General features: G+C 39.6%; 1 protein-coding gene across 13 annotated transcripts in view; it reads left to right on the top strand.

Moving 5' to 3' along the window:
- The window catches only part of ANKRD11 (ankyrin repeat domain containing 11), a 376,722-nt gene that overhangs the window by 332,335 nt on the left and 28,762 nt on the right, over positions 1-15,625 (top strand). For 11 of the 13 annotated variants that reach the window (XM_072636508.1, XM_072636472.1, XM_072636500.1 and 8 more), the window contains 5 exons: positions 5,441-5,611; positions 6,152-6,355; positions 7,718-7,860; positions 8,203-8,350; positions 8,868-15,553. In XM_072636508.1, the coding sequence (XP_072492609.1) occupies positions 5,441-5,611; positions 6,152-6,355; positions 7,718-7,860; positions 8,203-8,350; positions 8,868-15,553 (7,352 nt within the window). Of the gene's footprint in view, positions 1-4,758; positions 4,856-5,440; positions 5,612-6,151; positions 6,356-7,717; positions 7,861-8,202; positions 8,351-8,867; positions 15,554-15,625 lie in introns of all 13 variants that reach the window. The other 2 variants (XM_072636524.1, XM_072636515.1) reach the window with 1 other exon arrangement.

Genomic DNA, 15,625 nt, shown 5'->3' with positions numbered 1-15,625 from the left:
ATAAAATCTAACTGTTAAAAAAAACTCTGAAAATCATTTGGGGAATAATTTAACATTTGAAGCATTCAGTCACTGAATGTGAGAGGCAGAGGAAGAAATGGAAGGCTTCCATTTTCACTGTCATTCCTAGTGTGCTGGGCATCAGAGAAGAGAAACTATGGCAACTACTCATGCATGCACTAGAAGGGAGGGAGACAACATTCTTCAGAGATGATACCTTCAAGTAATTCTTCAGAGTTCTAGCCTATGCAAATAGGGTACTAAAGGGAAGAGAATCTTGCCAGGGGTGCAGACTAGAAGAGAAGATGAGCCTGAAAGAAACAAAATAGTAAATAAGTGGTAGTGTATTGTTGGCTGATAGCTTTGCTATAGAACCTTCTGCTTTAATTACTTCTGTGAATATAATGCTAAACAAAAAATGTGTACTTAGTTTGTTAGAATAGTTAGAAAAATAATAACTCATTCAGTAAGAACTTCAGTTAAAATCCTGACCAAAGCACTGTTTGAAAATAGGATCTCATTAGGTACAGACAGAAGGAAGGGGAAAAGAAGATGAGGTTAATGGGCTACATGTTACAGGATGGCTGCAGTGGGTACTTTCCTATTGATCTGGAATAGATTTAGTGGCAAGAATTCTCTCAGGTTGCTTTTGACCGCCTTTCATGACCTTTTTCTTCATTAGCTGTAATGTGAAGGTGGAGGGAAGGATGATGGAGAAGTAATGTGTCTGTCCCCAAATAAGAGGTCAGAGGACATACTTCCAGCAGAACCCTCAGCACAGGTTCATCCTGCTTCTTAGTATTCTTAGTAGAGAAGTTCTGAATTCAGTCTAGAGGGGAAGAAAGAAATAAATATTTATTAAGTGCCTGTTTGTCTAGTACTGTATTAATCCTTTTGCAAATAATTTTTTCATTTGATAAATATTACCCCATTTGATCTCACAGTTATGCTGGAAAGGAACAAAATTTAGTTAACCTGGGAACCCTCTCTTTAAAAGGAGGCTCTGGGAAGAGCCATCCAGTTACAGGGAGAGGCTGAGAATATTTTCATTGTGTGTCTTCCACGATGTCATACTTTTGTTACATTATTTTTAGATGGAATCAACTTTTTAGTGATTTTAACAGACATTTCAGGTTCCAAATTACTCTGGAATCATAATCATGATAGTTACGTTCATAGTGGGTCAAAGCACTTTCCATCCAAAGGTTATAATTGCTAGAGAACTTCATAACATGTTGACACATCCCAGAAACGAAATTTCCCCCCTGCCCAACTTTCGAGCCTTAAAGGATAGTCCAATCTCAAAGCTATTGATGCGTGTACTAATGCCCATTGACATGGAAACCCTCTGCCCATGACACTGGGCCTGAAGGTCCCCAGGCATTCTCAACTGCCATCTGCTTATCAAGAGAAACTTCTCCATGGCGAATTCAGGGCTGCCTGCTCTTGCTCATCCTTACCCCATCCCCTGAGCTTTCTCTGCATCTGGAGGCCAACATCACTGGAATAAAGAGTGCTTGGTGTGAAGGTATAAGAAGACAGAAAAGGTAGGAGGTGGCTGGCTAGTTTATAAAGGACTTTGAAAATAAAATTTGTGGAGAGCTTTGCAAACTTTAAAGCTCTTTAAAGCCCCATCAACTATCATTATTTCAGGAAACACCAGGTATATACCATCTTGGTGATCTCCCTAACTTCACTGTTACGATCAAAGGTACTACCTTCTTCCTAAGTCACCCAGGGTCACAGCATGTTGCTATTTTTGACTACTCAAGCTTTTTCTCAACCTCCTGCCATTTCTGCCTTTGTAGCACTCTCTCCATACCCTTTTCTCAATGCAGATGCTTGCCACTTCCCCGCAGACTATTGCAGTGGCCTCCTGGTTGGTCTCCCTGTCTCAGATCTCTCCCCATTCCAGTCCATCCTCCATCTTCCTGAAGTACAGTCTGGCCATGTCACCCTCTTCTCCCTTCACTCAATCAATTCCAGTTGCTCCCCATTAATTCTAGAATCAGATACAAAATGCTGTGTTATCTAGTGCCACTGGTGTCCTTGTGCTCCCACAAAATGCTCAATCTCTCTCCTTCTTACCAGTTTCAGTGGCTGTTTCCCATGCCTGAGATTTCTTCCTTCACATCTCTATGTCCTGGTTCCTGATTTCCTTCAAGTCTCACTTCTTCTGGAAGCTTTTCCTAATCCCTCTTAATGCTGGCACCTTTTACGATTATCTCCAATTTCTCTTCTTTGTCCATAGTTGTTTACTTGTTATCTCCTCCCTTCAATTGTGAGTTCCTTGAGAGCTGGATGTCTTTTTGCATAGTAGTACAACCCCTTGAATGATGCTTGATGACTGACTGTTGGCCATGCTATTCCAGCCAGTTCTTGAACATTTTCCAGGCTTTAGGTCGGAGGTTGGGATCCTGGAGTTCAAATCCCAATTAGATGTAGGCTGATTTTCAGAGTGACATGGACCAGTTACTCTCAACAACATGCATTCATTCATTCCTTTGTTTTGCAAGGATCTGCACATGTAGACTACATCACTTAGAGGCACAATAACTTTGAAAAATTGTCAAATCCTATTTTAGTCAGTTTCATCCTGGACTTATCCTGGACTGAACATGCTCCATTCTCTAGTTATAACCCATGGTCTGTTTCAGCTCCTAATTAGTAAGTACGTAGTGGTTTGGGGTCAGATTTTGTTTGACATCAGGAAATATTCTGCCAGATCTTCCTGCAGCAAAATTAGTTCAGGTAGTATTTTACAGAAGGTTAATAAGCATGTAAGGTATGGCAGGGTACAGTTACATTGTTTCATGTAGGGTGCCATCCACAGTGGATTTCTACAACAATCTTACCCTTCCTCAAAACTTTCCAGAATGAACATTAGGGAGATGGGAAGACATAGAGTAAGCATGTATGAGAAACATATACTCTTTAGATTGCCAGGATTAAAATAGATGTCCATACATCTTGAGATTTTGTACAGCCATATAGAAATAAATTCACAGTTTATAAAATTTTGGGAAATGATCCTTTTGTTATCATCTCAATTTGATATTATCTGAAATTTGAACTGCTTGGTATTTTTGCCTTTGGAGAGAAAAAGGAGGTGTCTTGCAGTGTTGTCCTTTATTCTGAATCCAGTCTGGGACAAATCAGATTAAAATGCCTTTAGGAAATATTTAGCAAAATAAATAAAAGTAGAGTATAGTATATATAGTATAGTAGTGTTAATATGTGATTTTCTGTACGGTTTAGTGGCACCCATTTCTTTTTGAGTTTGATACCATTGTCTTAGGTTAGCTAAAATATGGAAGTTGTTTTTCCATGCCACTTTTCATATGTTTTTATAACATTCTAAATATCCCTGAGTGAATTGATAGGAACAGCTACTGAAAGTCTGTTACTCTAAGCATGGGGCTTCTTTAGCTTTTAGAACTAAAAAAGATAGTCTATTATATAGTCTTTCTAGGCTTTAGAGTAAAAATGATACAAAATAACTGGCTTTGCTAGTGTGGCATTTTTGAGTCTGCTTGTCTGTCTCCAGAATAATGGAAATTAAACTATACGATATTATAGAATGAGAAGTTTTCTCAGTGAGCCTCCTTTCTGGAATTTATTTCCTCTTTTGACCTCATGAAATATAGCGTAGTTGATTTTAGGGACTTTCCATCTTTCCCCCCAGCTTTTCTTGGCCCTAAGTATTTAGAAAGACTTGCCAGGTATTTATAAAACAAGTTAGCTTTACATATGTGTGTTTATGGGCCTATCCAAGCATATAATCTAGTTAATAAACATTCCCAGCAAAGTAAGAGATTCAGTTTAACAGACAAAATGTTGTCTCAATATACTTTTCAAGAAATCAGCCTTTTAGATGGGATAACTTCTTTGAGAGCTAGAATGTTGTAGACATAATCTGTGTAAATCATAGAGGAAAATTCTATAAATAGGAATTTATTAAAGTAGCCCCCCCACCACCACCCCAACCTACCTTTCCTTGCAGCCATTACAAATGGTTTGGCTTTTTTGGATTTAGATGAGCACGTCACATTTCAGCAGTAAATCAAACTGTTAGTAACAGAACAGGCCACGATATAACCCTTCTCCTGAACATTTTTTTTTCTGAGAAACTACTAACTCTTAAGAGTTGGTCTCTGGTGTTTGTTTCAAAAATACCTGAAGGGTCCTTGGAATTATGGAAACTATGACTATGTTGATTTCAAGTTGTATTCCAAAAATTTAAAGATCTCTGTGGCAGAGAAATAGCTTTAGGAGAAACCTCCCAGTTCTGGCAACTTGACCTACAAGGAGTCCAAAAAAGGCCTGCCACAAGACTGCTTTTGACAAACCATTACCACCAGGTTGTGTCTTCCCCCTGCCCCCGCCATGTCTGTATTCAACCAAGAGGGCCTAAATTTCTGCTGAGATGCCAGGTACCTGCGGCCAGGCTGGAGCTAACCAGGAAGCGCTTTAGATTCTGGCTTTGCCAGAATTCTTCCCAGTTGTCCGAGGGAAGAAAACATCCATAAAATTGAAGGTATTACACCCTCCTTTCCCTCCTTCCCCTACTCTGTCCCCACCCCTTTGAAAAAAAAGAAGGAAGAAAAGCACAATGTGTTTTTGCTACCAATTGACAGGATATTTTGTAACGGTTCAGACAATAAGTCGAGGATTTGCTTTATTATGAAGAGAATGAGATGGAAACATTTCAGAGCTGTTACATTGTATCTTGTTAGTGCTTTGTGTTGATGCTTTTAGATGCCTCCAGTTCAGTCCATGTTGTGGTACTACAAGGCTGGTACTCTCCTCGAAGCATCATGGCATGAAATGGAGGTTCCTAGAAGCAAGAAGAAAGGTACAGTACTGACCAGTTGGCCTTGACTTGTTTATTTTTAACTATTTTCCCCTTTTATCTCTGCATTATTTTTGGGGGGGAGGGTGGAAGAGAAACATTGCTAGCTACTTCTCCTTAATGGCTAAAACTTGCTTTATTTGCAAGCAAGCTGACCCAGACCAGAAAATAATGGTTTTAAGCAAGGCTCCCCATGTATGTTAATATTTTTCTGGTCCCAAATGTTACTGAGATGCTCAGAACAGTAAATGAGGTTGTACCTTGTGTGTTTTACTGCCAGGGCACAGTGGGGTGAAGGTTTGATAGATGAAGTCTTAGCATTGAATTTGTTGGCTGATTTGTAAGGCATTTAAATTGCTCTACATTTCAGAAATAATGCCAGGAGAGTCATTCTTGGGTAGCATCAGTGCTTCTGACTTTTTTTTTTAACACTCAATGACCTTTCTTTTTGTTCTTTAAGCTATCAGATTGAATGAAAGTGCTGCTATTAGTTCTTCCCTTAAAAATTAATCAGTATTTCAGTTGTGAAAGTTTCCACCAGATGAATTCTTCCCCTCCCTTTTCTTTTTCCTTTCACATACCTCACAGAAAAGCAGGGTCCTGAGCGGAAGAGGATTAAAAAGGAGCCCGCCACCAGGAAACCTGGTTTACTATTTGGAATGGGGCTGTCTGGGATTCGAGCAGGTTATCCACTGTCAGAGCGCCAGCAGGTCGCCCTTCTCATGCAGATGACAGCAGAGGAGTCTGCCAATAGCCCAGGTGAGCTTTCTAGTGATTGTTTTGTGGGCAACATTAGACCACTGCATTCCATTGCAAACAGGCCTCTTTGTCTTGGGGCTGCTGTTCTGGGTGGAGCAACACTGATTAGAAGCAGAGCCCTTCTGACCCAGGGCTTCATTCAGTAACGTAACCTTGCTTCAGCAGATATATGTCTCTATTACACTCAGGAGAGTAGATTGCATTATATTGCTTGTGGTGTTCCTGATGGAATTTTTCCTTCTCCTCATACAATTAAAAACAAAAAAGAAGAAAAACCCTGTTTGGCCTTAGATCTCCATAAAAGAAATGTTCCTTGTTCCCATAGAAGTGCTAAGTAATTCAACTCATACTTAAAGTTTGAGACTCCTACAGCATAGAGCACACGTTATGTTTACATTACAAAGTCATGCCAGGCTTTGTAGCTACTGGGAGAGAGGTTGGGGTGTGTGATGGCTATTTGAGTTTGAAATGCTGCAACAGCTCCCTCTGTGGGTTTCATTTCTGGTAAAACTTTTCCCTTATGATCTCCCTGTTGAGCAGTAGACACAACACCAAAGCATCCCTCTCAGTCTACAGTTTGTCAGAAGGGAACTCCTAACTCTGCCTCCAAAACCAAAGATAAAGTAAATAAGAGAAATGAGCGTGGAGAAACTCGACTGCATCGAGCTGCCATCAGAGGAGATGCCCGGCGCATCAAGGAGCTCATCAACGAGGGAGCTGATGTCAATGTGAAAGACTTTGCAGGTAACCCTTCAAAGTAGCCTTGTATTTTTTCCTGGGACCAGTAGCGGGCTTCCCACCCCTAGGAAAAATGGGAATCGACTTAGCCCTGAGGCAGCCGGTGGTGTGGTGAGCCAAGTCCTAGGCTAGAGCTGAGGCACTTGGGGTTCAGTCCTGATTGCATGATGTCTGGTGAGTTATTTAACCTCCCAGTGCTTTGGTTCCTCCCTTATTCAGTTCAGTTCAGCAAGTGGCTGTGTTGTAGGCAGTGTGCTGGGGGCGTAGAGACTCAGTCTCTCTTCGTGGAGCTTATATTCTGGGGTTGGATAAGGTGTCTCTAAGGTTTCTTCTAGCCTCAAAGCCATTCTCCCATGAAAGTGGATTACGTCTTACTAAATCCAGCAAAGTTCCCTTTTGCAGACAAGCAAATGTGCTTAGAGAAGGTACATCAGCTGAGCTCTGACTCTTCAGGTTTTTATGCTTTGCTGTCTCAGTTTCATGTACATACCTGGAATGTATGAAGTGACAGTATTTGCATTTTTAGTAGGAAAAATTGAATGCAAGAAAGACTCCCTTAAATAGAATGCGTTTATTAAAGAATTTGCATCCATCTTTTGTCTGCATTAATATCTTTATGTAGCAAGAGGAAAAGCAGAGGAAGATGATCAAAATAATAAAAAGTGAAGATGTTGGATAATGATGCTTTCTTCCAAGGGCCCTTCCATTGCTGACATTTTATGACTGTTAAAGATTCCATAAATGTTTTTTGTTTGGAGGAGCTAACTTCTCTTTTTAGGGCTTGAAAAAGGGTGTTTCTTTTCTTGTATGAATATAGAGTTGTTACTGTTACACATATTAACATATATCTATACAATTTGACTTTTCTGAGACTCATTACAATCATTGTTTCATGAGAAATATAGAGATGAAATTCATTTCTAAACAAAATTGCATTCCTTTTTATTCCCAAAATATTCCCGAGAATAGAATTTTAAAGTGTTAATCTGTTTATGTTATTTGAAGATGTGGATCTGTTTTAGGGTAAGTCTGCATATCTGAACTTCTGAATTTAAATTATCTGGCTCTTTGTGAATCAAAAGGAATTTCCCCTACTCCACTGACAAAGGTTATTGATCCTGTCCAGGTTGTTTGGAGAATTGTTCCATTCAGTTCAGATTTCTACCCGTATTGTTTACCCAGATTATCCAGAGGTTATCCAAGTGTTTAACACAAGTCCCTTCTCAGAGAAAGTCTTCAAGAATTAGAGTTTTTTCTTTAAAACTGAGAAGGAAGACGTCTTTGGGACACAGTCTAAAAGACCCCATTCTCCTGCCTGTTTTTCAACTGTCATTCCATTAGTATTAAATATCACATGTCCATTTCCAGGCTGGACAGCATTGCATGAGGCATGTAACCGAGGTTACTATGATGTTGCAAAGCAGTTGCTTGCTGCAGGTGCTGAAGTCAACACAAAGGGGTTGGATGATGACACCCCGCTGCATGATGCAGCCAATAATGGTCACTACAAGGTGAGTAACCTTATTTCCTGAGTTGTGCCTTGTCTTAAAGGCTCTGCCATAGTTCTGCATTTTCTTTTCGACAGCTATCCTTCAGACAGCTTCTAGAAATAAAAGAATGAATTATTAAATAGCTGCCATGTCCTATTTCTTTGCTTTTAAACATGAATGTTTGGCTTTCTTGTATTCTCATTACCATCCCTCACTCTTCTGTGTCTGGGTGCTTCCTTTCTTAAAGAGAAAAATATGACAACATCTCAAGTGTATCACCTTTACAGCTCTATACCGGTATGACAAAGTTAGCTACACTTCCCAGAAAACATTCTCTAACGAGATTATTGTTTGTTTTGTTAGGTGGTGAAGTTATTGTTACGATATGGAGGGAATCCTCATCAGAGTAACAGGAAGGGAGAGACACCTTTGAAAGTAGCCAATTCTCCAACTATGGTGAATCTCCTACTGGGGAAGGGTACCTATACCTCCAGTGAAGAGAGCTCAACAGGTAAGAAGGTGGCTTCATGTACTTATGAATGTGGACATTAAACTGTATCATATATACACAGAAATTATGGCTACTTACTGTGGTGATAATTAGAAAACTGTTAGGGCTTCCAAAGTAATCTTGCCTTTCAAGACAGTCAATTGGATGGTCCTCATTAAAGAACTGAAGTTTATAGAACTTTGGGGCTATCAAATCTTGGGAAGTCATTCTTCCTGTACCTGCAGGCCTCACCCACAGTAGGCTATAACTGTCTCCAAGGAGATATTTCTTAGTTTTCCTACTACCAGTGGTATGTTTAAGAATGTAGTGACATCATGTCTGAGCTCTACTGAATGAAGATCATGATCTCTCCTGAGAATATGCATAGGTTACCTGAGGGAGGGAGAGAGAAGGTTGTTATAGTGATATGAGTATTTCAAAAAGGTATGCTTTCCCTTCCTTTTGTGAACAGAATGAGAGTTCTGTCTTCCAAAGCCTCTATTCCAATGTTTTTCTTTTTCCTCTTTATTTCTAACAGAGAGTTCAGAAGAAGAAGATGCCCCATCATTTGCACCTTCCAGCTCAGTTGATGGCAATAACACGGACTCTGAATTTGAAAAAGGCCTGAAGCATAAGGCCAAGAATCAGGAGCCACCAAAAACAGTTACCCCTGTGAAGGATGAATATGAATTTGATGAGGATGATGAACAAGACCGAGTTCCTCCAGTTGACGATAAGCATTTACTGAAAAAAGACTACAGAAAAGAAACGAAATCAAATAGTTTTATATCTATTCCCAAAATGGAAGTTAAAACATATACTAAAAATAACACAATTGCACCAAAGAAAGCTGCCCATCGCATCCTATCAGACACCTCAGATGAAGAGGATACAAGTGTCACTGTGGGCTCTGGAGAGAAGCTTAGACTTTCAGCTCATTCTGTATTGCCCAGTAACAAGACACGAGAGTCATCTAACATCAAGCAACAGAAAGAGAAAAATAAAGTTAAAAAGAAAAGGAAGAAAGAGACAAAAGGCAAGGAAGTTCGATTTGGCAAAAAAAATGACAAGTTCTGCTCTTCAGAATCAGAGAGTGAGAATTTGGAGAGTGATGAGGATGATAGAGACTCTGTTGAAAGTTCTAATTGTATCAAGGACTCCACTATTGTGCTAAAGGAACCCTCTCTTTTCAGCTCACTTTCTGCCTCATCCACTTCTTCTCATGGAAGTCTAGCATCCCAGAAACATAATTCGAATCTTGCAGAACAGCACTCCAAGCATTGGAGAACAGATAATTGGAAAACCATTTCTTCTCCAGCTTGGTCAGATGTCAGTTCCTTATCAGACTCTACAAGGACAAGACTGACAAGTGAGTCTGATTATACATCTGAAGACTCCAGCTTGGCATCATTAAAACCAGTTAGAAAGAAACAGGAACACAAAAAGAAAAATACTCCACATAACACCATATCTGAAAAGAAGAACTCATTCCATTCCAATGTGGATGGAGCAATTCCAAAACTAGATAAAGAGGGAAAAGTTGTTAAAAAGCATAAAACAAAACATAAACACAAAAACAAAGAGAAAGGACAGTGTTCAAACAACCAAGATATTAAAATGAAAAGCTTTCCTTATGATTATGAGGACTCTAAGCAAAAGTCAGATAAGGCCTTAATTGTTGATAGTGAAAATCCAATTGAAAATAAATTAAAAGTACTAAAGCATGATAGAGAACATTTCAAGAAAGAAGAGAAAATAATCAAAACGAAGTCTGAGGAAAAGGAATGGTTGTTTAAAGATGACATAATAAAGGTCTCCAAAGAAGAGAAATCACTAAAAAGAATCAAAGAGGGGAACAAGGAACTCAGTAAAGCTTTCAGAGAGGAGAAAGATCGATCAGGTAAAACTGAAAAGGAGAAATCGACAAAGGAGAAGTCTCCAAAAGAGGAGAAACTTAGAATTCACAAGGAAGAACGAAAGAAAAAATCAAAAGATAAGCAATCAAAGTCAGAAAAGAAAAATGACATAAAAGAGGAGAAAATTTCCAAATCTGAGAAAGAGAAGAGTTTTAAAGAAGATAAAGAAAAATTTAAAAAAGAAAAAGTTTATAGGGAAGAATCTGGTTTTGATGAATTTTGTAATAAAAGTCAGTTTTTAGAGAATGAAGATACCAAATTCAGCCTTTCTGACGATCAGCAAGAGCGATGGTTTTCTGATTTATCTGATTCATCATTTGATTTCAAAGGAGAAGATAGTTGGGATTCTCCTGTGACAGACTATAGGGAGATAAAAAATGACTCAGTAGCAAAACTAATCTTGGAAACAGTGAAGGAGGAAACAAAGGAAAAGAAGAGGGATAACAAAAATAAAGAAAAGAGAGAATATAGTGAAAAACGTAATGAAAAAGATTCTTTCTTTAAAAAGAAAGACAGAGACTATTTGGACAAAACCTCTGAAAAAAAGAAAGACCCAACTGAGAAACACAAAAGTATTCCCAGTTACTTGTCAGAAAAGGAGAAAAGGAGGAAAGATTCTGCAGATGGTGTTAAAGACCGGAAAGAAAAAGATGTTGGTGATAACTGCAAAGAGAGAAAAGACTCATTTGATAGTTCCAAAGACAGAAAAGATGCCAAGGTTAAACAAGAGGAAACCTACAGAGATGACCTTAAAGAGTATGGTTGTGAAAATTTTTTTAAGGACAAATTAGATTCAGAATTTGGTAAAAATCTAGAGACTTGGGAAAGACATCATTCAGGGAAAGAAAAGGATAAAAAAGATACTGCTGATAAAGACAAAAAAGAAAAACTGAAATCAGATAAGTATAAAGAAAAATCTAAAGAAATAGACAAAGAAAAAAGTGAAAAATCCATCCTTGAAAAAAATCAGAAAGACAAAGAATTGGATAAATGTTTTAAAGAGAAAAAAGAGACAAAGGAAAAATACAAGGACTTGCACAACAAAGACAAAGAAAGGAAGTCTTCCCTTGATCAAATTAAAGAAAAGAAAGACAAAAGTTTCTCAGGAACTATCTCAGAAGACTTTGCTGAAAAAAGAGATGAAAAAAAGACTAAAGATAAAAGCTGGTACATTGCAGATATTTTCACAGATGAAAGTGAAGATGAGAAAGAGGAGTATAGTACAGGTGGATTCAAAATTGGGGATACTGTTGGCAATGAGGTGCCAAGAGTGGAAAATGTACAAGAAAAAGATGAAGATAAAGAACCTTACCCCTCAGAAAAACACCGGAAATATTCTTCAGAGAAGCAGCACTCTGGAGAAAAGCAGAAAGATAAAGAGTCCAAGGAGAAGAAAAAGGAAAAGGGATTAACAGAAGGAGGAAAAGATAAAAAAGAAAAAAACTTTGAAAAGCACAAAGAGAAGAAAGATAAAGATTCCGTTGAAAAATATAAGGATAGAAAAGATAGAACTTCTGTTGACTCTATCCAAGAAAAGAAAAGTAAACAAAAAATTCCTGAGAAAGTCGAAAGGAAACACTCCACTGATGACAAAGTTAAAAATAAACATAAAGAAAAGCCAGATAAAGAACATTCCAAAGAGAGGAAATCTTCAAAGGGAGGCGATATGGAGAAAAGCTTGTTGGAGAAGTTGGAAGAAGAAGCCCTCAATGAATATAGAGATGACTCCAATGATAAGATAAGTGAACTCTCATCTGACAGCTTTACAGACCGAGGGCAAGATCCAGGAATGAGTAGTCTCCTCGAATCATCATTCACAGAACCTGCTGAGGACAAGTTTAAGGATTCTATTCCCTTTCCTTCCCTACAAGACAAACTGAAAGAAAAGGAGCGACACAGGCATTCCTCATCTTCATCAAAGAAAAGTCACGAAAGGGAAAAAGCCAAGAAAGATAAGTCTGAGAAAAAAGAAAAAAGTGATGACTTTAAGGACAGTAGAAAAGACTCATCCCAGTATGAAAAAGACTTCTCTTTGGATGGTGATGCTTTTGGCATGTCATATAACATGAAAGCAGATGTAGAAGATGAATTAGACAAAACTATTGAATTTTTCTCAACTGAAAAGAAGGACAAAAATGATTCTGAGAGGGAACTTTCCAAGAAATCAGAAAAGGAAAAAGTTTATGCTTCAAATTCCATCAGTACAACTAAAGAGAAGAAGAAAAGAGATAAACATAGAGAAAAATGGAAAGATGAAAAAGAAAAACACAGAGAAAAACACACAGATGGATTTTTTAAGCATCATAAGGATGAACAGAAATCTGTGACTAAAGAGAAGGACAATCCTCAAGTGAATACTTTGAAAGATAAATCAAAAGATGAAAGTATCAAGCTTAGTGAAAGCAGATTAAAAGAGAAGGAAAAGTCTGACTCATTGAAGATTAGTAATGGAAATGATAAAATTCCACCATCCAAAGACACAGGAAAGAAGGATACCAGACCGAGAGAAAAACTCTTAGGAGATGGTGACCTGATGATGACAAGTTTTGAGAGAATGCTGTGCCAAAAAGACCTGGAGATAGAGGAGCGTCACAAAAGGCACAAAGAACGCATGAAGCAGATGGAGAAGATGAGGCACAGATCTGGGGACCCCAAACTGAAAGATAAAGTGAAATCCTCAGAGGAGGTGAGGAAGAGGAGTCTAGATCTGCCTTCCAAAAAACCGCTGGGTCTGGACTCTCAGCTTAAAGAGAAAAAGATGAAGGAGTTAGGCCCGCTGACTCCTGTGCTGTCAGCGGAGAGCAAGCCCCACCCTGCTGTGGGCACTGACTCTAAAGACTGGCTGGCTGGTCCTCACATGAAAGAAATCCTACCTGCTTCCCCACGACCAGATCAGAGTCGTCCCACAGGGGTTCCAGCTCCAGCTTCTGTGGTTTCTTGCCCTAGTTACGAGGAAGTGATGCAGACTCCCAGAACACCATCGTGCAGCAATGAAGATTACACTGATTTGATATTTGATTGTGCTGATTCCCAACACTCTATCCCTGTCTCCACCATGTCCATGAATGCATGCTCACCATCTTTTTTTGACAGATACACAAATACTTCTGGTGGGCTTCCTGAAAACCCAAGTCAAACTCCCACAAGGACTCTCCCTGCAAACCTTTATCGTTCAATCTCTGTTGATATCAGGAGAACCCCTGAAGAGGAGTTCACTGTTGGGGATAAGTTTTTCAGACAGCAAAGTGTACCTGCTACATCAAATTATGATTCTCCAGTGCAGCATTTAATGGAAGAAAAGGTTCCTTTACCATCTGTTCCTGCAGAAAAGTTTCCATGTTTGTCTCCTGGGTACTATTCTCCAGATTATGGGATTCCTTCACCTAAAGTTGAAACGTTACATTGTACACCAGGGGCTATTGGAAATGTTGCCCCATCTCCTGAAAGTGTCTTTTCTGGTTTACAAGCAAAATCTTCTCCTTCTCATAGAGATGAGCTTTTAGCCCCATCTATAGAAAGTGCTCTTCCTCCTGATTTGGGCATCCCACTGGATGCCACAGAAGACCAACAAGCAACTGCTGCTATTATTCCACCAGAGCCTAGCTATCTGCAACCAATTGAAGAGGGCCCCTTTAATGCTGTTATTTCAGAAGAGGATAATACTGATTGGGCAAACCCTCCCAGAAACTCGGAGCAGCCCATTACTCAGACTTTAATTGGAACTTCCTCTGAAACACCTGTAAACTGGACAGTAGGATCTGAACTTCTGATTAAATCCCCACAGAGATTTCCAGAGTCTCCCAAACCTTTCTGTTCTTCAGATCCCATTCATCCAGCTCCTGTGCCATTTATACCTTCTGATTCTCCTTATCCAGTTTCTCCTATTTCATACCCCTTGTCCGTGTCTGAACCAGGTCTTAGTGATGTAAAGGAAGTTGCTGAAGAAGCAATTCCAGGAGAAATAACAACGACAGAGGAACAAACTTCTTACATGCCTCCTTCTAGATTAGATTCATTCTTTACTAACTGTAAGCCTCTTCCAGAAGAAACACCTGAGATTGTTCAAGAATCCACATGCATACCAGCAGTAACTCAGGTTGAAACTCTAGGCTCCCTGGAAAACAACTTTTTAGAAAATAACATTTCTGTCATAAATCAAGAAGAACCAGTAACATGGCCTGATCCTTTCACAAACACAGAAGATGACTTAGATCTGGGTCCTTTTTCTTTACCAGAACTTCCACTTCAAACTAAAGATGTCCCAGATGCTGAAATGACTGAAGCAGAACCCATGGGAGAAAGTCCTGTTGTTGCCTCAGAAAGTACAAATCCTGGAGACCCAGGAGTCTTCAATGGGAACCTTTCTTTATTACCTACAGATGAGCAAGAGGAGCTACCCCCTAACCAGGCAGCTGCCCTCCTCCCTGTGGCGTCTGGGCCAGAACCCGAGGAACCAAAGCCAGAAGCCATTTCTGTGGAAGCTGCTGTGGAAGCAGGAAGCTTGCCTGAGGAGAAGATTTCTGAACAAGTAGATTCCCACTCTTTTCAGTCCATGGCATCTACTGAACTTCCTCCTCAGTCAGGTGACCGAGAAAAGGAAACAACTCCTGAGGACTCCTTTGTGTCAAACTGTACGTTGGAGAATTGTACTGAGAATAATTTGACCCAAGCAAATGTGGATGGTGCTGGCACTCAGGAAGATGTTGTAAGCACTGTCAGTCAAACAGCCTCTTCCCAGGTGGAACCACCCCAAGGCAATGCCCACCCAGAAGCTATAGAGTCTGTACCCAAACCAACGCCTGAGGTTCCAAAACCTCCCAAAGTAGAAGAAATTCCTCAGCGAATCACCAGAAACCGTGCTCAAATGCTAGCCAATCAAAACAAACAGAACACTTCCCCCTCAGAAAAAGAATTTCCACCAGTTTCTACTCCTTCCACAAGAGCAAAGGCGCGAGTCACTGAAGAAGAAGATTCTCAAGCCCAGCACCCCCGAAAACGTCGTTTCCAACGCTCCAACCAGCAGCTGCAGCAGCAAATTAATACATCTACCCAGCAGACAAGGGAAATGATACAGCAAACATTGGCAGCCATTGTAGATGCTATAAAACTGGATGACATTGAACCCTATCATAGTGATAGGTCAAACCCATATTTTGAATACCTTCAGATCAGGAAAAAGATTGAGGAAAAGCGGAAAATTCTCTGCTACATTACTCCCCAGGCACCCCAGTGTTATGCTGAATATGTCACTTACACAGGTTCTTACCTGTTGGATGGCAAACCTCTCAGCAAGCTTCACATTCCAGTGGTAAGTTGCTCCCTGATGAAGCGGTAGTAGCGGCAGCAATTATCACATTAATAACAATAAATTAGCATTTTT

Source organism: Notamacropus eugenii, chromosome 1 (assembly GCF_028372415.1).
Source record: "Notamacropus eugenii isolate mMacEug1 chromosome 1, mMacEug1.pri_v2, whole genome shotgun sequence".
Lineage (NCBI taxonomy): Eukaryota > Metazoa > Chordata > Mammalia > Diprotodontia > Macropodidae > Notamacropus > Notamacropus eugenii.
This window is presented reverse-complemented; position numbering and strand designations above follow the sequence as displayed.